The 26,831-nt window shown below is 45.0% G+C and overlaps 1 protein-coding gene across 4 annotated transcripts in view; it reads right to left on the reverse strand.

The window, feature by feature from the left end:
* Positions 1-11,670: 11,670 nt before the first annotated feature.
* Positions 11,671-26,831, reverse strand: part of GJC2 (gap junction protein gamma 2) — a 41,517-nt gene continuing 26,356 nt past the window's right edge. Inside the window, exons 1-2 of one of the 4 annotated variants that reach the window (XM_072652832.1) lie at positions 24,814-25,194; positions 11,671-16,832 (exon numbers count right to left, since the gene is read on the reverse strand). In XM_072652832.1, coding sequence (XP_072508933.1) covers positions 15,373-16,812 — 1,440 coding nt within the window. In that variant the 5' untranslated portion in view covers positions 16,813-16,832; positions 24,814-25,194 and the 3' untranslated portion in view covers positions 11,671-15,372. Of the gene's footprint in view, positions 16,833-20,066; positions 20,162-20,337; positions 20,468-24,813; positions 25,195-26,831 lie in introns of those variants that run through there. The other 3 variants (XM_072652852.1, XM_072652846.1, XM_072652839.1) reach the window with 3 other exon arrangements.

The raw sequence follows: 26,831 nt of genomic DNA on the forward strand, positions 1-26,831 counted from the left end.
GCTCAGCTACCTTCTTTCCACCTCATCTGGCTGCCACTAGGGAGCACATTTTTCAGCCTGGCCTGGTTTTAAAACCTCCACTAATACATTCTCCCTTCTCCCTGCCCTTGTGGTCACATGTCCCTGGCATTTCTCTGTTCTCCAATGAAAGGCCTTCCTGCTGTCCTCCCCAGAGCCGGACACAACCCCTGACCTGAAATTCCTGTCCTGGGTGGTCCCTGGTGCAGAGTTGCCCCAGGCCAGCTTCTGGGGAAGAGAAACGGAAGAGGGATGAGGATAATAACAAGGCACAAACAGGACTTGGGGTGACCCAGAGGGCCTAACCGGGCACATTCCTCCCTGCTTCTTGGCCATCCTTTAGAAACAGGCAATCTGGATCTGACCAGCAGAGGAATTCACTTCCGGCCCTGCAGTCAGCCTGGGTTGGATAAAAGCCATCAGGAAGAAGGAAAGAATGCGACTTAATGACCATAAGATGTCACCTGCATTTGGTGCCAAGGACAACGAAGACCGTGCCCAGCAGGCAAGCAAGAGCCTTGGCCCTACTGACATCATTAATCTGTGGCTGGAACAAAAACCTTACACCTGGCAGTCACTCCATTCATCCTCTGCCACAGAAAAGGCAGCCCATGAAAATGAATGAACCCCTCCCCCCCTTTGCTTACCTGGGTATCTGCCTCATCCCTGTACAGGACGTACCTGTGACCCATTACTCCTAAGATATTCATTATCTGTGACTTATTTGTCCCTTAGTTTCCACACCTCCCTGGTCCCCTGGTTCTTCTCCCAGTGTAATATAGTGGGAAAAATTCTGGATTTCATTCATTCAAAAACTTTTTATAAAGTGCCCATTCTGTGTGGTAGGTGCTAGGGATAATAACTAAAATGAAGAAAAATCACAAGTATTTTTTTCCTTTTGCCCCAAATTTTGCCAGAAGCATTGTCAAAAAGAAAAATGATTAAGAAAAACCAAAGGACAGGAAAGGAGGGAAGTAGGGTAATTATTTGTTGATTAACTCCTATTCAATAAATATCAAGTACTTAACTCTGTGCCAGTCCCTGAGTGGGACCCCAGGCATACAAAGATAGGATAGGACCCTGCCCTTCTTCTTGGACCATCAGACCATTTGAAAGCAGGATCACAGAATATTTGAGCTGGGAAAGATCTTAGAAATAATTAGGAATAGGAAACCAAAGCTGAGTAGTGAAGTCACTTACTCAAGAACATGTGCCTTGGACACAACTAAGCCCAGAGTTGGTTTCTAGTCCAGTGTTCTTCTACATGAACGGCGTTGAGATTCCTATCTAGGAAGGCCAGTGGGGAATATGATGAACACGACTAAGTATGGTTCCAGGTGGAATGCAATAGGGCCCAGCCTAGCTCTGATGCTTTTTAGCATCAGAGTCACTGAACTCCTCTTACCGTGATCCATGACCGAAAGTGATTGATTCCCCCTTCTTCTGATTTTCCCAGAGCACTTTCACAGACTACTTGGTATCATGTTTATTTATGAATGTGTGGCATTTGCTACTACTGTACTGTAAGAACCTTAAAGGAAGTTTCATCTTTATATGCCTGTGCCAAGCAGAGGGGCCCGCATGTAATAGGTGGTATAGTGCGTAGTGTGCTGGACCTGGAGTCAGGAAGACTCATCTTCCCAAGGTCAAATCTGAACTCAGACACTCACTAGCTGTGTGACCCTGGGCAGGTCATTGAATCCTCTTTGCCTTAGTTTCCTCCACTGTAAATTAAGCTGGGGAAGGAAATGGCAAATCACTTTCCCGTGTGTGTGCATGTTTCTGTATATGTGTGTAAATATGTGGAAGGAGCCTTCCATATAGAGTCAGAGGGATTGGGTTTGTTCCAATCCTGGCCATACCACTAACTGCCAATGTGATCTAGTGGTGTCATTTTAGCTCCCTTGGCCTCAATTTCCTTTCTCCTCATTTGTAAAATGAAGGGGTGTACAACAGGAGGTCCCTCCCAGCTATAAATCTATATTTCTATGAAGGAAGTGGGTGAGCCTCTCTGTAAAAGTAACAGAAAGATACTCCCCCTATAAAAATAATCATAGCTTGCACTTCTACAGATGTTCAAAGCTCTTTGTTCCTCACAACCTTGTGTGGTAGGGAGTACACATATTATTATCATCTTATGGAGGAAGCTGAAGGCCAGAGAAGGAAATGACTTGCCTGTACAGGTATGGAGGAGTTAAGCCTGGGGTCCTCTGACTCCCCCAGGGCCTCCTTCCACTTGGCTGCCCCTGAGGAAAGAACTGTGTAGGGAAAGACACACCATTTACTCCAGAAGCTGCAGCGGCAGGTCAGGGCCACTTGATAGATTTAGAAATAGCAGACCCAAGTCCAAACCCTAGCTCTGCTATATCCTGGCTACATAGCCTTAGGCAAAGAATATTTCTTCAGTAGGCCTCAGTTTCCTCTTCTGTAAAATGAAGGAGGTGGACTAGACAATTTCTAAGATTTCTTCCAGGTCCAAAATCTGTTACTTTTTGCATTGGGATTGTAACAAACTTTGAGAAATGCTCATCACAGTATGGTATAGAGGAAAGGGAACTGGACATTTACTAGCTATGTGAGTCTGGCCAAGTGGCTTAGCTTTTTTTTGCCTCAGTTTCCTCATCTGTAAAATAAGAGGTTTGGACCTGGTGGCCTTATCTAAGAAGGTTTTTTCCAGTTTTAAATCTAAGATTCTATGATCTCTGAGAATTTAGGTAAGTTATTTGTTGCAGAATATACATTTAAAAAAATTCTTTTCATAAAGCCTTCCTCTGCTATGTAAGCTTCTCACTGGAATATAAGCTCCTTGAAGGCAGGTACTGTTTTCCCTTTTTAAAAAAAATGATTCCAGTGCAAAGTATGTGCCAGGCACACAGTGAAAGATTAATAAATGCTTATTGACTGACTGGCTGTGGCCAAATCTGAGTGATCAGGTGCTACTCAGTGGAAAATATCTCCCCTATTTCTGTAGAGGTCAGCTTTTGAGGTCAAGTGAAATGACTCCTAAAAACTTCATGCTGGGGTCTTTGGGGCTGGTCAAGGCCTGTTAGATCATAGGATCTGGAATTGGGAGAAACCTTACGGGTCATCCCCCAACTCCTTCATTTTGCAGAAGAGTATATTGAGGTCCAGAAAAGAGAAATAGCTTGCCCGAGATAACTCAGCTGGTGAGTAGCAATACTGAGATTTACCTCCAGGGCCTCAAATTCCAGCCCTGATATTTGTGCCCCACCACCACTGTCTTCTTCTCCCCATACCCTGCATACACTGCATGGGAACAAGGAAGACACCCAGCGTCCATCTCCAAAGCGGACCCAGCCTGTTTAGGAAGATGTCAGATATTGAATAACATGCGAACCACATAAAATAGGACAGCAAATGAAACCGGGCAAACAGAGCCCAAGTGCCCTAAAGGGGAAGGGGAGGCGGATCAGTTAGAGATGACTCCCTTTATGAGAAGCTTCTCTTTTGGAAGCAGCTGCTTCCATGATGTGGTTGTGAATGCCCAGAGGTGGGGCCTACTTTCTTTTCTTGTATTCCACAGCACCTTCCTTTGTTCTCAGAGGACCATGACATCAGGGAGGTGATGCCATGACTTGCAAGTGAATTGGATTAAAGTGAGGCAGAGCTGTGCAAAGTCACCAGCCCCACTTTAACCTCCAGAGCCATCTGGGTCCAGTGGCCAGATATCGATCAGGAAGACTGGAGAAGGCCCCCCAGTCTAGGCATTTAAGCAATATTAAGCAATGAACCCATTAAAAGTACTCCCAGTACATGTAAGATTTGAGAAGTCTTTATCTCCCAAAGCCTCCAGATACTGATTAAGCTACCTATTAAAGCACTAGCACCACTAACCCCAACCCCCAGCAGGTTCTCCCCTCAACCCCCTAAACAGCAGAATTTCCTCTACAAAATCCTGATCTGGTGCCTCACTGTATCACAGAAGTAACCACGGTTTTCGAAGGCCATCAGAGTTTAAATCTAGAAAGCTCTACCATGCTCAAAGTATGGTCAAGGCTGAGCTTGCTGTTCAAGTCCAACTCATCTAGGGACAGAGAGGGTCATGACAAGTAGTATGGACACTAAGAGATTAATTTAGTGAGGTCAATCCATGAAGCAAACAAAAATTACTTCTAAATGGTCTTTGATCCTATACAGGCTACTTCTATTCCCAGTGGGGTGGTAGGGGAGGCGTGGTAAAATAATGCCACATCAAGCTTGTTGGTATTTGAAATTTGACCAATGACCAGTGAATTGATATCAGTGGATAAAGCACTGGACTTAGAAGCAGGAAGATGTCTCTTCTTGAGTTCAGATCCTGACTCATACACTAACTGTATGACCCTGTGCAAGTCACTTACCCCTCTTTGCCTCAAAAAAATGAACTGGAGAGGAAAATGGCAAGCCCTTCCAGTATCTTTGCCAAGAAAACCCCAAATGGGGTCATGAAGATTAGGACATGACTGAAAAACAACAGCACTGGGTAAAAGGGTCACTAAGGACCCATGGAATTTGGGCAAATTCATATGAATTAGGATCAGATGATTGTAAAATGTCAGATCTCGGAAAGCAGCTCAGAGGTCATTCGGGTCAAACCACGTCTAAAAAAAGCATCCCTTCCCCCAACACTGGTCTAATTCAATTAGACAAACTTTCCTCATGTTTGTATTACTGCACTAAGCTATATGCTAGAGACAAAACTGAAGCAGCCCCTCTCTCCAGGATGTAAAGAAATACCAGGTAATTTGAAGGATCAAGGAAAGCTTCTGAAAGGTCCCACCTGGGACTGGGTTTTGATGAACACAAGAATTCTGTTACAGAGTTAAATAGAGAATATACTGCCGGCCTGGAGGATGCTTATGGAAACGCATGTCAGGTTTGGAGAATGGCTAATGGTCCAGTTTGACTGAAAAGTAGAAAGAGTAGTTTGAAATGAAGTTGGAAAGATGGTGGGAGATAGATTGTAAAGGACATTATATGCTGGGCTAAGGAATGTGGATTTTCTCTTTAAAAATATGTTTTACTGATTCCTTTCGTTTTTACATCATAGTCATTTCGAGATTTATCCCTCCACAAATGACCCAGATCAGTCCTTGAAATAACAACAAATTATACCAAAGCAACCAACAAAGTGATGGTATATGCACTATTCTGCACCCATAGTTCCCCACTCCTCTACTGAAAAGAGGGAGATACTCCTTCTATTTTATCAAGTGGTGTATCAGAAGTCACTGACTGACCCATAGAGTAGGAAGACTATTTTGGCACCAGGATAGAGGATGAATTGAAGACAAGATAACCTGGAAGTGGGGAGATCAATCAGGAGACTGCTACAGATGGGAAGAAAAGACCCTCAAATTTAGAAGTTAAGGGGTAGCCTTTTAGAAAGCAGTTTCAGTAGGGTTGGAAGCCTGGTTGCAAGGGGTCAATACATGAGTTAGTAGTGAGGCCTGAGTACAGAATACTCCATCTGCACAACAGATTGATTCCAGCCTTTGCAGAGGACTTCTGATGATAGCAAACTCCCTAGCTAGTGAGTGGGGAAGCTCATTCCTCCTCTGGACAGCTGACTTGTAAGACGACTTTGTTTATATTGACGTGAAACTAGCAAGTTGCTTATTAACCTTTGGTGCCTCAGTTTCTTTATCTGTAAAATAAGGCAGTTGGTCTAGATGATTGATAAGGTCTCTTCCATTGCTAAATCCATGATTCTATGAAATTTCCCTTTCTAAGACTTCCCCTCATTATCCTGAATTCTACTACCTGGGACCCAGGAGAACAGGTCTAATGTCTCTTCCACAGAACAGCCATTCAGTACTTGAAGACAGCCATTATATCCAGCAAGTCTTCTCCTTTCCAGGATAAACATCCCTAGTTCTTCAAATGATCCTCTTAAATCCAATTCACGTGCAAGTCAAGACATCACCCTTATGATCTCATTGGTCTTGTTTGAGAATGAAGGACAAATGACAAAAATATCCTGGTCACCTTCCTTTGAATCTGCTCCAGACTGTCAAAGACCCTTCCTAAAAGGTAGCACCCATAACTGAACATGCTCCAGATGTGATCCAATCAGGCCAGAAGACAGTGAGACTACCGATCACTTCTCTTTTGCTTCATGGGATGCTTCTATTTATGAAACCTAGCTGGTTTGGGGCCATATCTTGCCATTGACCCCTAAAACCCCATATCTTTGTCACATAGACCTATGTCTTGCCATGTCTACACCACACCGCCTCCCTCATCCTGTAACTGTATAATTAATGTTTTTTTAACTTAGTTGTAGGAATTTCCATTTGTTTTATTAAATTTCTTTTCTTGGACTGAACTAATCATTTCAGTTGGTTGATGTATTTTTGGATGTATCTTGTGCAAGGGACCAACTAGGTGGTGCAACAATTAGAGCATTGGACTGGGAATCGGGAAGACTCATCCTCCTGCAACCTCATTGAAAGCTTTTGAGCAAAAATCAGTGTAGAAGGGATTCCTAGTTAGGCACCATTTTGGCCAGATGGTCTCTAAGTTCCTTCTGTGACTGTGTATTTGTTAAGTTCAATAAGCATGCCATTTAGCTAATCTAATCCAATGAACACTTATTAAGTGCCTGTGTGTCAAGGCATTGTGCTAAGTGGTGGGGATACAATCAGTAAAAAGACAATCCCTGCCCTCGAGAACCTTCCAATCTAAAGAGGGAGACAACACACAAAAGAAGGCAAGAAAAGGAAGGGACACCAGAGGGTACCCAGCTTGTGGAGCTGAAACCAGGAAGAGCAGCAGATGGTCAGCTGCCCTCTATAAAGGAAGGCATTGGAAGGAGCTTGGTATTCCATCCTCTAGCCCTCCAATCAGAGGGGAGAAAAGGCTGAAGAGGATGGCACCATCCATCAAGGCTGGAGTTACCAGCATGGCAATGAGCTTATCCTGGGAAGGGCGTCTTGTCCTTTGCCATCTATGCTTTCAGGGTATTGATAACAATGCTTGTGAGCAAAGACTCAACCACGGGGTCCTCTACTAGAGACTGACATCCAGAACTACTTCAATCTAGTCATCACTGCTCTCCAGGTCTAGTCGTTAAGCCATTCCTTAATCCAGTTAACTGGACCAATATCTAGCCCCTACACCTCCATTTTGTCTATGCTATTTGAATTTTTAAATCAACGGTTTCCAGCCCTTTGCCAACTTTCAATTCGCTGTTCACTGAGTTTTTGGTTTAGAGCCCAAACTGCGGCTTGAAACTGGACACCCAGATGACTTATTTTCATCCCCTATGGTCAGCTCCTCCTGCTCCTACGTTTGCTTTTGAAAGCTGGGCAGTGGGACAGCGGAGGAGGAGGGATGGAAACCCAGCCGTTGGAGAGGACACAGGCCTCTGTAAGGCTGAGTAGGGTTTTCCTGGAGCTGCTCCCATGGGGCCTTATTTTCCTGTTATTCTCCTCTGAGTCACCAGTCCCACCCCTCAGCCTGATCCTGGAGCCCAAAGGAGAGGAAAGCTCCCTCCACTCTGGGGGTGTCTGCATTACCACCACCACCACCTTCACACACACGCATGCCATGGCAGCGGTCTATGAAATACTTCTCTTATGAGCACAAGGAAAATTGGCTCAGTGGGTGGAAATGGATTACAATGAATGTCTCACTCCCTCTGATTGTGCTCTAATATCCAGCTCTCCACCTTTCACCTCCCATCTTTCCCTCTCCCCTGGCCCCTTAATCATCCTAGGACAGGTGTGGGGTTACCTAACTGGGAGGGAAAATTTGAAAACATCAGCCCCTCCCCACACCCCAGGCCCATGTTTTCCTGGGTTATTAGGGGATTCAAACTAGTCAAGAGCCAATCATTCTTTATATGGCATTGCTAGGTTTTCCCCCCTGCCCTTCCCACTTGCTAAACAAGCTGAAGACTCCTTCCTTCCTGGGCCTTTGTTCTTAGGTTGCTGTGTCCCCAACCCCTTTGCAGTGAGTCAAGGCAGAGGTACATCCCCAGACTGCTAAAGATTTTGAAAAGAGCAGAAGTTGTTACTATTGTAAGAATGGATCAAGCGTGGAAGGCATGGTGGAGAAGGCATCTAAGAAGGATAATGCCCTAGATGTTTGGCCTCAGTAAAACCATTTTCACTTTCCTAGGTACCAGTTCTTCTGCTGGAAACTATCTAGGGATCCTTTGCTATGAGAGCCAGAGATTAACCTAAAGCTTTTCCCAATGACTGTAGCCTTCCTACTCCAGAACCTAAATTTCCTAGATCTTGAGGATCTGCACATTTTCTTGGGTTATAAGCTCTACTGAACTCAAACTTTATTAATTTTTCCCCTTATGCTGGTGACTGGATCTGAGTGACTATTTCTGCTCCTTGGTTGCAGAATGTAATTTTTTAAAAAAAATTTAAGTAAATTTTTAAAAATTTTAAAAAATGTAATTTTTTTATCTTGCTTTAGGGTCATAGGATTTAGAGTTCAAAGGGACTATAGAAATCTAATCAAATTCCTTCATTTAACCATGAAGGAATTAAGGCCAAGTGACTTTGCCAAAGTCACACAGATAATATTAACCACAGCTGATGTTTGGATGGTACCGTAAGGTTGGCAAAGTTCTCTATGTACATTATCTCATTTAACCATCACAACAACCCTATCAGGTAGGTGCTACAGATATTATTATCCTTATTTTATAGAGCTGAGGCCCAGAAAGGTGAAATTACTTCCCTGTAACCTCAAACACTCAAGTGGATCCATGTTCTCATTGATTCTCAACCATAAAGATTGTCATTTATCCATGCCTAACTCTCCTATGTGACTCTTGTTAATGTCTTCTCCAAAATTCACCACAGAGCTTCCATCCAATATGTTGGAGGCTCTTCTTGAAGGTCACTCCATGCTATCAGTGTAGTCAAGCCAAGAGAAAGCAGCCAAAGAGGTTACATGGGCAAGAGGCATTCTTCATCCATCTGGTCTTCCTTGCATGGAGAGATGGGTTTGTGTGCGCATGGTCATGGTCATGGTCATAGGTACCAGAAATGGGATTTGAATCCAAGTTCCTCCTGACTCCACGTCTAGTACTTAGTAGCAAACATATACATAAAACAAATATATTAGTAAAACATATCTTGTGCAAGATCCTAAGTTCATTTAGGACTAAAGATGGTTCTGGAGTTTGGGTCAGGGCTAAAGTTGGGGTTAGGAAAAGGTCTGGATTAGAACTAGGAATTCTTGGTATGGTTGGAGACAGGTTTGTGTTGAGGAATGATAACTGCCAGGATAAGACTTAAATTCTTTCTCTCCCACCTCTCAGAACCTCTAGTTATCAGCAGACCTGGATTAATAAGTGTTAATACAACCTGGGAGGAGTGTGGACTTGGACGAGTGAGCCCTGGGCACTGATTGAGCAGAGGTGTTGAGATCACTTGGAGAGGAGCTGTCCCACAGACCCATGCACACTCACTGCTGAAGGTGCTGCTATGAGTCACCTCAGATAACCTAGTAAGCAAGGTATAGGATCAGTTCATGACCAGGTTAGAATTCAGTCTGTGGCCATGGAAGGCTGTGAAGCTTTAGAAGGAAATGATTCTTCTCCTGTTTTGATCTTTTCTTCCTCTGTCCTTTGTCCAGAGGGAGAGGAAGAAGGGAGCCAGGTAAGGTCTGCCAGGCTGTGTCAGTGGTCCCCTAGAGAGGACAAGCTTTCCTGACCTCTGCTGAACTCCAGCACCTTAATGGCCCATTGTTCCAATGGAGGACATAACTGAACAGAGTTAGAGGATGAGGAGTGGGGGCTGGAGGAAGATGGCAAGTCCATTTCTGCCTGGGATGTTTAATTTCTTTTCTTTTAAAGTGTTCTTTTAAGTTGGAAACTTAATAATACTCTGAACAAACACAAATGTACATGTAATGAACAATAGGAATTGAAATCCTAAATGAAACCCATACAGTTTGAATGATCTACATTTTGATACATTTTGTATTTAAAAATTGTTTATTAAAAACTATCCAGCTGGCCAAACCTTGTTGGACTTAACTAGGCTGGTCTCAGGACCACACACCACAGCCCTACCCCTACCCACCCAATCTACTGTCAGGATTCTGATGGGACCAGTCAGAGCTTGTATTTAATTAGTATAGCTTTTAAAAATCCAGGATCACCTCCACACCAAAAGGAGACAGTTTGATGAAAGGACCGATAGATAACCAAAAGAACCTATTCGGGCCTTCCTTCATTTCTTTTTATTTGTCTACTTACTCTTTATTTTTTTTCAATTAATAAACATTTTTTCTCCCTCTCATCACCCCCAATCCATTGAGAAAGAAAAAAGGGAAAACCAAGATCCTCGTAACAAACACGTGTAGCCAGTTAAGAGAAACTTCCCCTTGGCCGATGACCTCCTTTCCATCATAAGGTTAGAGCTTTTTGAAAGGAGAGACTATCTTGTTTCTGTATAACACCTAGCACATTGCCTCCAGCACCAAATAGAACAATCAATCAACAGATAAACATTTATGAAGAGCCTACTATGTGTCAGGTACTAGTTCTAAGGATACAAAGAGGCAAAAGATAGCACTTGCCCTGAGGAACTTAAAATCCAATTAGTGTAATGCTTCTTCTACATCACATCCCTTCAAGTATTTGAAGTCAATGATTATGTGTTTTCTTTTCCAAGCTAAATGCCTTCCATCAATTGGTTCCTTTAGCCAATCACTGTTGAAGTAGGTGGGATCTTTACAATTAAGATCTCATTCAGTCACCGAAGAAAATATCTGGAACATTGTTCAGGGAGTTAGATGAGCGGAGAATCAGAGTTTCCAGGGTAACTTTTTTATTTCTGGGGAATAAGATTAATAAGAAGGTTTTAGGGGAGATTACCCTCCACTCTCGTTTCTTCATCAATACCCTGCACCCCACAAAGAGATTTAGAAAGTTTTGTCGTTGTTGTTATTTTTAATATGTTATGGTCAAAGGTGCGTATTGTTCAAATTCCACTCTTTCCCATACATCATTTTATTTGTGTTTTCATATGGTTTATGTTTCAGAGTCATGGAATTTCAGAGTTAGAAAGGATCTTAAAGGACATATAGCTGATCTTGGTTTTATTTTGTGGTATAAAAATAATCCATTTCCTTTCTATGCCAAAATTCATCAAGCCATTCCCCAGTCAATTAATATGTTGATTATTTCCAGTTTTTCAATATTCTAAATAAAATTTTTATATTTTTTTGTTTATTTTTTTTCATTTCGGTTATTTTTGTCACATTCCCTTAGTTAATGAGCCCATGTGTTCCTTAATGAGGATTAGATATCTTTATACCTTTCCACTATAAAGACATTGTACTCTGAACATGGGGCTCAATAATGATGAATGAATGAGAATGAACATATGATTGAATGATAGTGAAGGAGTGAATGAATGAGAGAATGAATGGGTAAATGAGTGAGTGAGTCAACCACAGAGTTCAGTATCACTGGCTGTGTTCCATCTGGTATTGTTATGTGTTTCATGGATGTGTTGATTCCTCAACTAGACTGTGAACATCAAAGGACAGTTACTGTCAGATCTTGAACATAATGTCTAATGCAGGCCTGGGCAAATGGGAGGGAAGCAAAGTTTTACTGATGACTGAAAAAAAATAAACACTTGGTAGGCACACACAGGAGGTTGTAAACAAAAGTCAAGTTTGATTTTATTTATTTATTTCATTCTATTAGTATTGGAACCTGCATCTCCTATGGTGAAGGGGGGTTGGCTGAGTGATGGCATGGGGAGAAAGGATCAAAGGAAGGGGCCGCATGGCTCCCTGCCCCTGATTCTCCTACCCTGAGTCAGGTTTCTCAGCCCTGTGATGGCAGGCCCAGATGCAAAGGTGAGTTAGTTCAGGAGCAGAAACAGAACTCAGTGGCTAGCCCATGGGCTGGCCCTGACGCTTATGAAGACTTCAAGTATTTCTCAGAGGGATGGAAAGTCAAAGGGGTTCTGGGGAAAGGAAGTCAAACGTGCCCACAATGAACATATCAGGGCCTTAAACAAAGGGATAACTACTCAGAAACTACCTCATTCCTCCACTTCCCAAACCTAATTTTGTGAGAGGAAGGGGTTGCATGGCTCTCTGCCCCTGATTCTTCTACCCTGAATCAGGTTTCTCAGCCCTATGATGGCAGGCCCAGATGCAAAGGTGAGTTAGTTCAGCATTCGTGCCAGGAAACCTAGGGCAGGAGACCTAGATTCTAGGGCAAGTCACTTTCCTCTCTGGGCCTCAGTTTCTGCCTCAGTAAAATGCTTGGTATCTGAGGTCCTCTCCAGCTCTGACACTGTGTTATTTGCTCTTACATTCTTTCCAGTTGTGCCATGCTAGTTACAAGAGAGAGCGCAAGGTCTGGCACCCTCGTCTAGGCTGGGAGTTGTCCAGTATGGGGATGCTTGACGTACCCCTAGGGTAAGAGAAAAGTAGAGTGGAGTCCTATGTGGTCCAACTTCTGGTCCTATGCTTTCCCCATTCTGCCATACAGATAATACAAACAAGTAGACTGGCAACAGACTTCCCTTTCTCCACCATACCCTGGTCACTAGGATTAGAAGATCACCTTTCTGGGTATACAAGAAGAGAGGAGATGCCATTCTCAGAGAATGGTATCTAGGATAGCTCTAGGGAGGCAGAGTCCTGGGCTGATTTTGATAATCATCAAGAGTTGCCCCCTACCATCTACCAAACATGTTTCCTCTAAGCCAGGATCCTACTGGTTGAACGTTTTGCTCTTGACTGGTCCCTCCCCTCCTCCCTTCACTGGTATAGCTGATGAGGCACAAGGAAACATGGGATTTGGAGGCAAGCTCAGCCCTTTCCTCAAGGAAGGAGGAAGGATTCCGGTACCCCTAGAATCAACCTCTGTACCAGGGCCTCCCACCCTTTCAGATCCTCCTGCTACCCTTATTCTCAATCATTCTCTCCCCAAGACTGCCCATTCTCCCTCCCACTGGGCAGGGAATATTTGCTTCCTAGTTCCAAGATTCACAGAATATCCAAGCTGAAAAAGGACCTTGAATGGTGAGTGTGGAATGTCAGAGCTGGAAGAAACCCTAGTAATCATCCAAATGAATTCTTCCATTTTATAGAAGAGAAAACTGAGATCCAAAGAAAGAAATGATTGGCCTATGATCATACCACCAGTCAGTGCAACAGCTAGGAATGACTAGAGCCCAGGTTCAGGGGAGCCGAAACCAGTCCCCCCAGCTCATCACCTTCGTTCATCCTTTGGAAATTCCATTCCATGTCTTACCTTCATACTAACATAAAGTCTTGTTCTTACCAGTTATCAACTAATCCCTACTAGGGAATTAGCTGGTAACAAATATACAACTTACATGTTTAAACTGTCTTGCTTTCCAGAGGTATTTGGATTTCAACAGTAGCTTCTGGAAAACTAGGGAGCCTTTAAATCCTAAAGGAATTAAGTGATAAGGGTGGCATTTCAGGTACTGTGACATGTCATCAGAGGGAGTGCCCTTCAAATTATACTGTGCAGGCAACTGCTTCTCCTTTATCTATCTGCAGGGACTGTCCTGGGGAGAGGCTATTCTGAGCATGTGTCCCAGCCACATGGGCTCCAAAAGCAAGAGACCTGTGGAATTACTTCTGAAACTTTTCAACTCCTGAGGGATCCTCTCATCACTTTAATTTTCTTCTCTTTGATATAACTTTCCCCTCCCTTTCTCCCCCAGCCTGGATCCTGATTCCTGTTGGGATCCAAGAGGAAGCAAGAGAGAGAATGAAGATGATGCCAGGCAGGTTCTCACCATACTCAACAACTCTTGTTCCTGGGACCACAGTAGGGATAAGAGTTGGCAGACCACAGTAAATCTCTCCCCAAAGAGTGATGGCACTTGAGGTGTCTTGGTGCTTTGAGAGGAAACCAAGATGAGAATAGGGAAAGAATTACCTCTTCCCAGACAGGGGACCTGTGTAATTCCCTCTCCAGGGCTTTCCATGCTTAGAAAAATCTTCAACACATGCTAGTCAGGGCAGGAATTACCTTTGCACAATTAATGGAACCAGGGAGAGGCCATAAGACTGTACAAACACATAGTGATATGGTGAATAGGTCAATTATCAATTAGCTGCCCAATGGAAGGATGGCACCTCAAGTCCTAAAGTAGATAATCCCAACCACATAAATCAATCATCAATATTTGACTTTGGGATACATTCTATGGCTCTTCTCAGGGGGAAGGGGGAAAAGAAGGGATTCTTTTATCTTTTTAGTTGCCTGGCTCAGATAAAGATTAAAATATGTTTGCCTTCCATGATCACATGCCAACTAACAGCCATTGAGATGGCTCCATTGAGATGGTCCATTGAGAACCAAGGACAGAGAGATGATAGCCTGGGGTATACTGCTGTCTCTGGGCATGATCTTCCACCCCAGCTCTTGCCATCCAGCAAATCACAAGGTGACTGCGTGATCACTGAATCCCAGGGTGCTCAATGACTCCATCCCCTCCAAAACAAAGGATCCCATGACGTCGAGCCAGAAGGAATTTCAGACAGCTTCTAGGAGCTGAGCTGGAACCTAAACCCAAACATCCTGCCTCAAAAGCTATTGTGCTTTTCATGACACCAGGATGTCCCATTTCCAAACTCAGGCTCCCTCATTAATGGTCTTAGAGATCTGGTGAAGAGGTATTCCCACTGGATTCTCATCCCAGGATCTCTTCTTCCTCTTCCTCTCCCCCAGAGCACAGGAGACATGTAGAATCAAAGATTAGACCCAGAGGAGAGCTCAAAGGCTAGCCCTTCTCTCTGTTGGATAGAGGAGGTCAAGTGGCTTTCACTAGGTCATACTATCTGTTAAAGAGCTTCTGTTGCTATCTTTAGAAAAGGCATATCTTCTACAAGAAAATCATGATGATAATGGGTCAAGTGAGCCTTGAATTTGAACTCCATTGCCTTACCTCAGAGCCTCCATTCTTAGTATTCCCTAGCTTCCCCATTCCCAAAGCCCAAAGAGGGGAAGGCAAGTTGAATTGCCACCACATGGTTTAAATCACAGAGTCACAGAAGGTTACAGCTAGTCTATTTTACAGAGAAGGAAACTGAGGCTCAGATAAGGGAAGTGATTTACCCAAGGTCACCCAGCTAGTAAGTAGGCTAACCAGTATTCAAACTCAAATCTCTTGACTCCAAGAACAATTCTCTTTCCATAGCACCCCATTTTCTCCTTTCTCCTAAGTCTGTGCACTGATGTCCTGGGTTATAAAACCAAGTCCCATCTTGGGGCTAAGTTTAAGGTGACTCTAGGGCCAATTTGGGGTGAGGGAGAGATTGGGGGCTACATGGAGGTTGGCTCTTGGCTGTTCCCTTTCCTCCATCCAAAGGTCTTCATATCCACACGGATGTTTTGCCATCCTTGCTACTAACACTGCTGCCCTTCTCAGAGTTGGATTTGGCTTTGGCACCTTGCCGCCCTTGGGCACCATCGGCATGGTTCTGCTCCACAATCGTGCCCCCTGAGGCTGGGCTGTCAGTCCTTGAAGGTGGTAACCCAACCTGGGTTGTATAAGCAGGAAATCCATTGCTCCTAACCCCATTGCCAGGGTCCTGGGTCCCAGCCCGATGGGCTCCTGGGAAGGCAGGAGCAAGATCCACTGGTGGTGGGTTCTCCTCTGAGCCCGGGCCCTGAAGTTCTTGGAGCTCCTGCAGGGCCCCATTGGCCAGGTTCTGCTCATGAGCCAAGAGTCCACTAGGCATGAGCCGCCCCGCTGCCGCCGCCCTCTCCGCCCTGACCACCAGGTTGTACTCAGGCGGGCAGGAGATGTTGCGAGTATACGGGTAGCCATGGGGTAGCTGCCGGGGCAGGGGTGGGGGTGAAGGATAGCCGTCTGAACCCTGGTCGCCGCCCTCCACTCTGCGGCTCCTCACAGCATCCTGCAAGCTGCCAAGACCCAGGTGGGCCATCTCACAGAGATTAAGGATGAGGCAGAGGCAGCTGACCACATACATCACCAGGAGGAAGACCGTCTTCTCCGTGGGCCGAGACACGAAGCAGTCAACCGTGTGAGGACAGGGCTCCCGGCTGCAGCGGAAGAATGCTTGTACCTCAAAGCCGTATAACAGGTACTGGCCAACCAAGAAGCAGATCTCAAAGGAGGCCCGAGCCAAGAGCTGCAGCACATAGATCTTCATCAGACCCTCCTGCTGGATCCTTCTCCTCCCGTCGTGCTTCTGGTTGGCAGGCCCGGCCTCGGGAGACCCCTTGCCCTTCTCTCCTGCCAGTGCCCCCTTCTCTTCTTCTTCCTGCTCCCGGTCCTCCCTGCTTCCATCTCCACCCTCCTCTTCTTCCCCCATGCCACCCCCTAGGCCGATCATGGGCTCCTCCTCTCCTCCATTCGGGGTGTCTGGCCAGCCGGGGTGGGGCAGCGCAGGTGGCCTCCTCCTTGGGGGACGCCTGCGGGCCATGCGGCCGCCCTGACGCCAGCGCCTGGCCCGGCGCCTCTCCTCTTCGGATGCCCGGGCCAGCCGATGGATGGCATACCCGAGGTACATGACGGAGGGCGTGGAGATGACGACGATCTGGAAGACCCAGAACCGAACATGGGACAGCGGGGCGAAGGCGTCGTAGCAGACGTTGTCACAGCCGGGCTGGCGTGTGTTGCAGGTGAACTTGCTCTGCTCGTCCGAGTAGATGGACTCCCCGCCCACCGCGGTCAGCACTATTCGGAAGACGATGAGCACCGTCAGCCAGACCTTGCCCACGAAGGTCGAGTGGTTGTGGATCTCCTCCAGCAGCCTCGTCAGGAAGCTCCAGCTCATGTTGGTCATAAGGGCTGATCAGTCAGGACCTGCGGGGTGGGAGATGGCAAAGGGAAGGCGTGAGAGCCAAGAATTAGAAAAGCCGAGATTCCGAACCTCAGAGCTGGAAGGAGCCTTGGAAATCGTGTTGTCCACACTCCTGCACCACACGGAATGCCTTTCTGCGGTGCCTGACACAGAGGAGACGCTTAATAAACGTTTGGTAGATTGCATTGACTTGGATAGAGTCCTGGCTTTCGAGTTGTGTAACTGAACTCTAGGCAAATCACTCCACGCCCCCCCCCCCTCCGCCGAGTCTCAGTTTCTCCATTTGTAAAATGGGGATAGTAACACCTGCTCAATCTACTTCACAAGGTCATTGTGAGTGAAATGCTTTATAAAACCTTAAAGTGTTCTAGAAATGTGATTTATTATAGCATATTTTATAAATAGCATTCCAGCCTCTGCCTGATTACTTCTAGTGACAGGTCCTCCTGCCTCTCACACTCCCTGATTTGTTTTGAGATCTCTTCTGTCACATTTTTTTCCCAGTTCACCTCCTTTCTCCAACACAGCACATTAATCTTGTGTCCTCTCTCAGTCTCTCAATCTGTTAAAGGAGGGCAGTGATTCTAACCACCCTTTTTGTTCCCTCCTCTCTAAACTCCAACCTTTGACTTCCGCCTCATTCGTTTTCCATGGTGACCCCCTTCTCTCCCCAGATTCCAATTTCACCCCACCCTGGAGGTGTCTCCAAACCCCCTTCCTACATCCTTGCTTTATTTTTCCTCCCCTTCCAAATTTGGGAGGCCCCAGGGCATCAAGGATCTCTCTACATCCCCTCTGAACCCCCTAGGGATTAATGAGTGTCTCCTGGGATACTTATCCAAATGCCAGCAAGTTCCTCCCTTTGGGAATGTTGGAAACAGGGACTGAGGAGGGGATTCTAGATCTTCCATTTTTCTTGAGAGCCTAGGTAGGGAATTAAGGGTCACAAGGGCTCGAGAGAATCAGGGTAGAGGCTTAGGGGCAAGAGAGGCTGAGAAGTTAGAAGGAACACCTTTCAAGAACTTGAAGTGTGAGTTGTTATCATTGGCCAATGGAGACATCAAACCCACAGACCTTGGGAGTTGGGGCCATGAACTGTCCAGTTGGGAGGCTGAGGCTAAGGCTTCATGGGCCCCCACTGACAGAACTTAGATGGCCTTCATTCTAGGCCTCATCTGCCTCATAGTCACAACAGGATTCTTTCTTTCTGCCTCTGAGGGTAAGGAGAGGAGAGACATGAGGGAGAACAGACCCAGGCATGACAACCTGATGGAGTAAAAAGATCAATAGATTTGAAATTAGAGAATCTGAGTTCAAATGTTGGCTCTGCCATTCCATGAACAGCAGCCAAGGAACTCCCTCTAATTGGTCTTCAGTTTCCTCCTCACTAAAATGGAGTTGGATCAGATTGGTAAAAATGACAAAGGATAGAAATGAAGATCATTTATTAAATATTAATTATGTATAATTATCCATAATATATATTAAATTATATATTATTTACACATTATTATATATTAAAAGTCACTAAATGTATATACTCTTTGACCCAGGTATACCCAGCATGTATCACTACTAGGCAGAAACTCAAAAGACAAAGGGAAAGGATGCCACATATAACAAAACATTCAAAACAACGCTTTTATAGTAGCAAAGAACTGGAAAAGAAGGGAGGGAGCAAGCATTGATTAATGCCTGTGCCTCCTATGTGCCAGGCACTATGGGAAGGGAATCATAAATATCATCTTATTTGAGCCTCACAACAATTCTACTATTATTATCCCCAGTTGAGGAAACTGAGGCAGACAGAGGTTAATTGACTTGCCTGGGGTCACACAGCTAGTAAGTGTCTGAGGCTGTATTTGGACTCCAACTCCAGACCCAGTGCTCTATCCATTGATCACCTTAGTGTTCATTGACTGGGGAATGGCTAAACCAGTTGTGGTATGTGCATGCAATGGAGTATTATTGTGTCATAAAAAATGATAAATGGGAAGAATGATTTGAACTGATGCAAAGAGAAGCAAGCAGAACCAAGAGAACAGTTTTTGCAATGACCATAATAATGTAAAGGAAAACAATTCTGAAAGACTTCAGAACTCTGATCAATGCAGTGACCAGTCATGGCTTCAGAGGACTGAAGCAGCTAAGGGGTACATTGGATAGAGTACTGGGCTTGCAGCCAAGAAGTCATGAATTCAAAGATTGTTTTGACATATATTACCTGTGTTACTCTCAGCAAGTCATTTAACCTCTCTCAGCCTCAGTTTCCTTGTCTCTAAATTCAGGGGCTGGACCACAGGACCTCTAAGGTCCCTTCCCAATTAAGTCTATGATCTCGTGGTGAAGCCCACTTCCTACCTCTCAGTAAAAAAAGGTAGTGTATAGATGAGGAATAAGGCTATTATTTTCAGACATGGCTGACGTGCTGAATTTTTGTTATTTAATTGCCCTAACTCCTTACAGGGGAGAGGGAGGGGATGAGGGAGTCCCTGGGAAAACGGTTTTTTAAAAAAATCTTTAAAACGTTTTTCAAAAATAAACAGAGTCGGGCTAGAATAGATGATCTCTAAGGAAACCCCTTCTAAATCTAAATCCGGTGCCCCCTTGGCCCTCCTGCCCTTCCCCCAATCTTGAAGCAGATCCAGCGCCAGGAAAGGTGTATTCTGCAGCACACCCACCCACTCAACTCTTCTTGGAAAGTTTCTTACTTCATCCCTGGCCCTGATCCCTGGCTCGCCCTTTAGAGAAAAGGGTTCCTAGAGGGGAGGCAAAGATCCTAGGAGACCCTGGCACTCAATGTGCGTGTGTGAGTGTGTGTGTGTGTGTGTGTGTGTGTGTGTGTGTGTGAGAGAGAGGGGGAGTTGCGGGGCTACCAGTCTCTCCTGCGTCCTTCCAGCCGACTCCTTTGCCTCCATCAGAAAATCAGAGACGCGCAGAGACACAGGCTAAGCCCTAAGAAGAATATACATATACGGAGAGATTCAGACAACCACGACGAGTGACAGGCGAGACCCAAGCTTACATCTAACTCAAAAAAACAGACGAACCCAGTTAGCCACACACACACACACACACACACACACACACACACACACACACACACACACACACACACACACACACACACACACACACCCTCATGCTCACTGGCAGAAGGGGAATGGGGGCCGTGAGCATCCCAGAACAGGGAGGCAGTCCCCAAGAGGGCAGGAGAGGGAGGGAGAGCTACTCACAAAGCCATAGTCCTGCTGGATCCCACTCCCAAGCCCCGCTCGGCCTGGGCTCAGCAGCCTCCCAGCTCGGCCCCGCCCAGCCAGCCCAGCCCTGCCCAGCCCCAGGCACAGCTAGCCAAGGCTGTACACGATTCCGCTAGCTCCCGGACTGGTCACTGACGGCTCTGGGGGTTCCCAGATATGCGTTTATAGAGAGTAAAAAGCTATGGGCTGGGTGGGTCAGTAGGACCCAAGGTCTAATATGGGCTTTGTCACAAACTTATTGCAGTACCTTGGGCTTAGCTCCTCTGGGCCTCAGTTTCTCCACCTGTAAAATGAGAGAGCTGGACTTGATGGTCCTTGAGGTTCCTCTAAAGTGTTATTCTTCTGAATCCTGGAAGAGGTTCCCTCCCAGGTCAGGTAGCTCTAGAAGAGTGGAACTGGAAGAAAAGCAAGCCCTCCCCACCCCACCCAGACACTCCCCAGCTAACAGCCCTAGAGGGTTCCTTCTCAGTAAGACCCTGGCTTCTCTGGGTTCTCCTCCTTCCTGTGTGAATGCTCCCTTTCAGTCTTTTTTGCTGGATCATTATCCATATCTTGCCTCCTAACTATAAATATGCCCCAAGCCTTGGTTTTGGTCCCTCCTCTTTCTTTACATCCTCTTATCCAGTGACCCCTCAGTTCTCCTGGGTTTAAAGCTCATCATTATGCAGATAACTCCCAGATCTCTCTATATCCAGCCCTCTTCACTCAGTCTCCTGAGTTCCAGTCCCATTTCACTAATGGCCTATTGAATATCTCTGAAAATGCTACAGGAAAGCAAAACCCCACCCCTCTTCCCAATTTCCCGGTTTCTGCCAGGGCGCCACCAGCCTTCTGGTACCCACAGATGCGATCAGCAGCCAAGCCTTGTTGATTCTACCTCCACAATAATTCTCCTATTTGTCCCTTTTCTCCACTCACACTTTGGAGGCCTTTTTCACCTCTTGATTATTGCAAGAGCCTCTTAATTGGTTGTTCAGTCTTACGTCTCAGCCCTCTAATCCATCCATCCTACAGCTGCCAAAATGATATTCCTTAGCCCTTCTGAGGAATATGATGATCCAAGACAGTTCCAAAAGACTCATGGTGGAAAATGCTATCCACATCCAGTGGAAGAATTAATGGAACATGAATGCAGATCGAAGCAGACTACTTTTACTTTATTTTTTTCTTTTGCAAGCTCTAATTTTTTTTTTTTTGCAAACTGTTTCTTCTTTCACAACATGACAGATATGGAAATATGTTTTATATTTTTGCATGTGTATAACCTATATCAAATTGCTTACCATCTTAGGGAGGGGGAGGGAAGGGAGGAATGGAGAAAATTTGAAACTTAAAATTTTATAAAAATAAATGTTAAAAACTATCTTTGCATGTAATTATAAAAAGTTAAATACTATTAAAAATGATATTCCTAAAGCACGTATCTGAGCACGTCTATCAGTCCTTGACTCCATAAACTCCAGAGGCTCCCTAATTCTTTCTAGGATCAAATGCAAATAACTCTGACATTCAAAGCTCTTTACCACCTGATTTCACCCTGTCTTTTTAGGTTCATACATTGGCCCCTTTTGTTCTATGGCCTTCTTGCTGTTTCTCACATACAACATTTCATCTCTGGTGTTCATGCCTTTGTACAGATACCCTCCATTTCTGGAATGCCCTCCCCTCTCCCCTCTGCTTTTTAGAACACCCATACTCAGCAGTCTCTCCTCAGGTGAGTTCTCCTTCTCATTCCTCATCTTGTCCTCCCTCTCCCATTGGCCCTGGGTGCAAAAATTCCTTGTTAGGGTTCTGGAAAGTACACAGGATCAAGGAATTTTGACATGTAAGGAAACTTAGAAGTTATTTTTACAGATGATGAGACCAAGGTTCAGAAAGTTATATGATTTACCCAGGGTCACACAGTCACCAAGTAGCAAGGCTAGCATTTAAACAGGTTCTTTGACTCTCAGTCTAGCACTCTCTCAATACCATATTGATCAATATCAATGCCAATACCATATTGATCAATATCAATAGTACATTGATCAATACCAATACCACATTGATCAATATCAATGCCACATTGATTCAATACCTTGACAAAGATCCCACCTCTCTCCTATAGTCTAGGCCTATATCTATGGATGCCTACAGAACACCTCCACTTGGGGGCATCTCAGACTCAACATTGTCTAAAACTGAACTTATCCTCTTCCCAAAACAGGGCAGCTGGGTAGTTCTAGGAATACTGGACTTGGATTCAAAAGGGCTTGAGTTCAAATCCTGCCTCAGAGACTAACTGTGTGACCTTGAGCAGGTCACTTAGTCTTCTTTTCCTCAGCTGTAAATGGGGATATTAAGCACACCTACTTCATAGGTGATCAAGTGAGATAATCCTCATAAAACGCTTTGCAAACTTTAAAGTGCAGTACAAATGTTAGCTATGACTGTTTCTACTGATCCCAATGATTCAGGCCCCTCACCTTTCTCTTCTTCACTCCATAATCAGCTCTGTGACATCTCTGAAACCATTCTTCCCTCCCAGCTCCCATCTCTTCACTTTTTGCTCAGGCCTTGGTGACGTTTTTTCTTTCAACTACTACGATAGCTCCTTATCAAGTTTTTCTGCCTCCAATCTTTTTCCTTTCTCCATGCCTTTTACACATCCCACCATATTAATTTTCCTAAAGTGAATCTCTGATCACGTTGCTCCTCTGCTCAAGAGCCTTCAATAGCTCCCCCTTATTGAAAAGTTGATACTTAAATTTGAGGTTGGGAAAGTACTTTACAAATATCATCTCCTATGACTCTCACAGCAACTGTGGAATGTAGATACTAAAGGCACTTTTCTCGCCATTTTGGAGATAAAGAAAACTGAGACTCAGAAAAGTTAAGTGACTTGCCCAAGGTAAGTATTTGGTGTGGGATTTGAACACAAAACTACCTGACTTTAGGACCAGCACTCTATGCTGTGTCAAGACTTCTCAGTCTAGAACTCAAGGCCCTCCATGATCTGGTGCCAACTTGCCTTTCCAGCTTTATCATCTCTTTTTATTTATGTATAGAATTATTTATATAATTATGAAATTATAGATGTAGAACTTGGAAAGATCTTAGAAATAATCTAGTCCAACCACTTTATTTTTACAAAGAGAAAACTGAGGCTCCAAGGAGGGAAAGTGTCTTGCCCAAGGTCAAGATTGTCAGTAACAAAGCCAAGTACTTGACCTCAGGTTTCCCAGCTCCTCTCCTACTACTCATCCTGAGGGGCCAACTCCAGTTGTCCTGATCCCTATCTGGCCACTGGACCCAGATGGCTCTGGAAGTTAATGTGAGGCCAGTGACCTTGCACAGCCCTGCCTCACTTCAGTCCAATGCACTTGTAAGTCATGGCATCATCTTCCTGAGGTTGTGGTTCTCTGAAGGACAAGCCGCAGCAACAGATAGACAGATGTCTGCCTTAGGCAAACGAAATCGCTTGAATTCTCTGACTGCAAGTTCCCCAAATAGCAGCCGCTCTCTGCCCTCCAGGGCTGTGAGGTCGACAAAAGGCTTTCTTCACAGGACCCCTGGGAGGCAGGAGGCACAAGTGTTATTACCTTCATTTTTACAGATGAGGAAACTGAGGCCCCAGAAGGAAAAGTGATTCCTCTAAAGTCAGGGGTCACTGACTGAGTTCGGGTCACTCAGAGGATCATATGGGATGAGAGAGGAAGAAGTCGGGTCTGAAGGAAAGTCTGCATGTGACTGTCTGTGTGCCACACATCTGTCATGATAAATGTCACAAGGGAAAATAACCAAAGGAAGGAAAGAGATTCAGGTTTTGCTAGTTTGTTAGGAACCCCAGGCCAGGGTCACAGCAGATAGTCCCAAATTATGGTGTGTGTGTGTGTGTGTGTGAATGTATCGTGGTGGGTGGAAAATGCACTTTCAAACAGTGTGAGTCTTGGTTGTATCCGGATGTCCTGAGCTGTTCCTCCCCCCTGGGGCTAATGATTTTGGATAAAAAAAAGTTTTCTCAATTTCTTGTGCTGTGTGAAGATCCAAGTGATTGAAGGATGGAGACATCTGGGAGTAGGAAAATGTAGAATTCAGGGGAGGTGAGGGAGGCAAGAAGGGACACTGCTCTTTTAAGGATGGGGGCTAGGGGATGTGGCTCCACTGTCCAGCCTCTGGCTGTCCTCCTAGAGGACAGAGACTGTGCTTTCCTTCTCAGAACAAGGACTGCCTGAGGGAAGGAATTGTATCTTTAGCTCCCTCTCCAGATTGGGGGCTGCCTGAGGGCAGAGACATGGAGCCCCTTCCTAAGAGAGGATTAGGAGCCCAGGGATGGGATGGAGGTGAGGAGGGCTCAGAACGAATCAGAGGGTTGGAGCTGTCCCCACCAAGACCCTAGTCAGGAGAATGCCAAGAGGCATACATACACACACATACACACACACACACACACAGTCACACACCAAAGCACCTATCCATACACACACAATCTCAAGCACAAACATGCTACATACAAACATACATACATGACTCCCAAGAACACTGTGCTTTCCACATCATCAGTCAGTCACATTTGGATTACAAATACAAAGACATGCACAGGTACACATAGTGTTTCTCCCACGTATCTATCATTGTAGTTGCAAATATAGAGGAGCAGTTACACACAGATATATATAGCCCAAAGGTTCAGCCCTTCCAAAGGGTCCTGAAAGTCCCCTCCATTCCTTCCCCTTCCAGGTACCTGCTCCAGGATGGCTAAGTCAAGGAGAGGAGAGAAGAGACAGAAGAGAGGAGTCCAGGGCTGGCTGGAGAGATGGTCCTGAGACTCAGCACTTGCTCTCCCTCAGATGGATGGCTGAGAAGGGTGAGGGATGGACACATTTCCTAACCCTGTTTATGTGCTCACCTCCCTGCCCCGCCTCCCTCTGCTCCCCTGCCTAAGGTCCTGGGGAAGAGGGAGGGCTAAGAGTAGTTCCTGGGGAAATGGTACCCTGACATCACCCCTCCTGAATCCCAGGGAGGTGGAGAGGACCTAGAGAACATCTACTTGGAAATTCCTTATTTTCTGAATGGAGAAACTGAGTCCAAGAGAATGGCCTTAAGAGAAATAGATAGTATAGAGCAGAGCTAGGATTTGGATCCAGGTTTCTGATTACAAATCAAATGCTTTTTTCATGCATTACTCTATGATGTCTCTTGATGTCCAGCCAAGACACATCAGAAGCAATTCCCAGGCTTCCAGAGGAAGACAACATCTCATTCCTTGAAGCTTCATCAAATCCTAATCAACACTCAAGGCCATGTCAGGGCTTAAGGAGATCTTGAAATGTCATCTCTCCCATCAATCTGCCTCAGGGCACAGTTGTCCACCTGCACCCACACTTCTCCACACATTTCCCCAAGATTTCAGGAGCACCAAGATCTTTCTAGAGAGCTTATCAATTCTGCTAATCCACACCCTTCTCAACTGGAAAGATCTTCCAGTGTACTAACCTCCATCTGTCTAGCTACAGTGAAAGACCAGCTTCCTCTAGCCCCAAAGTTCAGAGGCTACAACAGACAATTGATCAAAGATTCTAAAGGGTACCATTCAGTGGCTCTCCCAAAGAACAGTCCCCCATTCCAAAGCAATCAGATTCTTTGAACTAGGAGGGATCGCAGCCCCAGATTTAGAGTCATAAGAGACAACCTGGTCCGACCCCTTCTGAGTCCCAGAGGTAAATGATTTGCCCAGGATTTAAAATCAGATTCCTTGACTTTGAGTTCATCAGTCTGCAGTGCACCAAAATTTTTCCAGTATCTCAGAATACAGAACATGGGATGTCCAAACTGGGAGGGCCCTTAGAACATGGAATGTGAGAGATGAGAGTAACCCCAAAGATTCAAAGTTCTCATTATACAGAGGAGGAAGCAAAGATATAGAGCTAGAAAAGTGATTCCCCCATGGCAAGTATCATAAGGCTGGTCTGGAACATTCTAGTAGAACATTCTCAGATTTACTCAAGGTTAGTTAAGAAGGCTGCATATGCAACTAGATGGTGTAATAGACAGAGATTTTAACTTGGAATCAGGAAGACCAGAGTTAGGTCCCTGCCTCATATACTTGCTGGCTGGGATCTCTGTTTCAGTTTCCTTGTCTGTAAAATGGGGCTGATAGTGACCTCTAGCTCACAGTGTAGTTGATCAAATAAGAAAACATGTGAAAGTACATTGCAAATCTTAAAGTGTTACATAAATACTAGTCATTATTACTATGAAAGCCCTTCCTCTGTGAAGCCAGGTTCAATGGGCCCTCTAGGGCCAGATGAATGTTTACCTGTAAAATTATTAGGAAAAGAAGGAGGAACTTTTTGAGGTGGCTTTAGAGATGAAAGCAAAGTACGGTTATCCCTTTCACATCACAGGTGCCCCCACAATCTAGAAAATCTGTGTAAAAATTTTTGGCCCTCCCTTTGTACTAGAGAAAAAATCTGAATTACTATGATATTTAAAAGACAAAAATATCTTGATATCAAAAATAGAAAAGTGATTTCCCTAAGAAGACCCAGAATCAGACCTGGAACCTAAGTCTTTTTTTAACACTCTTAGTTCAACAAGAGTCTTTTGGGTCATTATCCTTTGTTCCTTCTTCCAGTTTTCTCACCTTTCTCAACTCTAAATTCCAGACTCAGAAATATATCTGCCTTCAAAAGCAGGAGACAGAGCATTGTTTTACCTCATTTTCCAAGTATACCAGAGCCAACCACAGAAGGACAGACT

The sequence above is a fragment of the Notamacropus eugenii genome, chromosome 1, assembly GCF_028372415.1.
Source record: "Notamacropus eugenii isolate mMacEug1 chromosome 1, mMacEug1.pri_v2, whole genome shotgun sequence".
NCBI lineage: Eukaryota > Metazoa > Chordata > Mammalia > Diprotodontia > Macropodidae > Notamacropus > Notamacropus eugenii.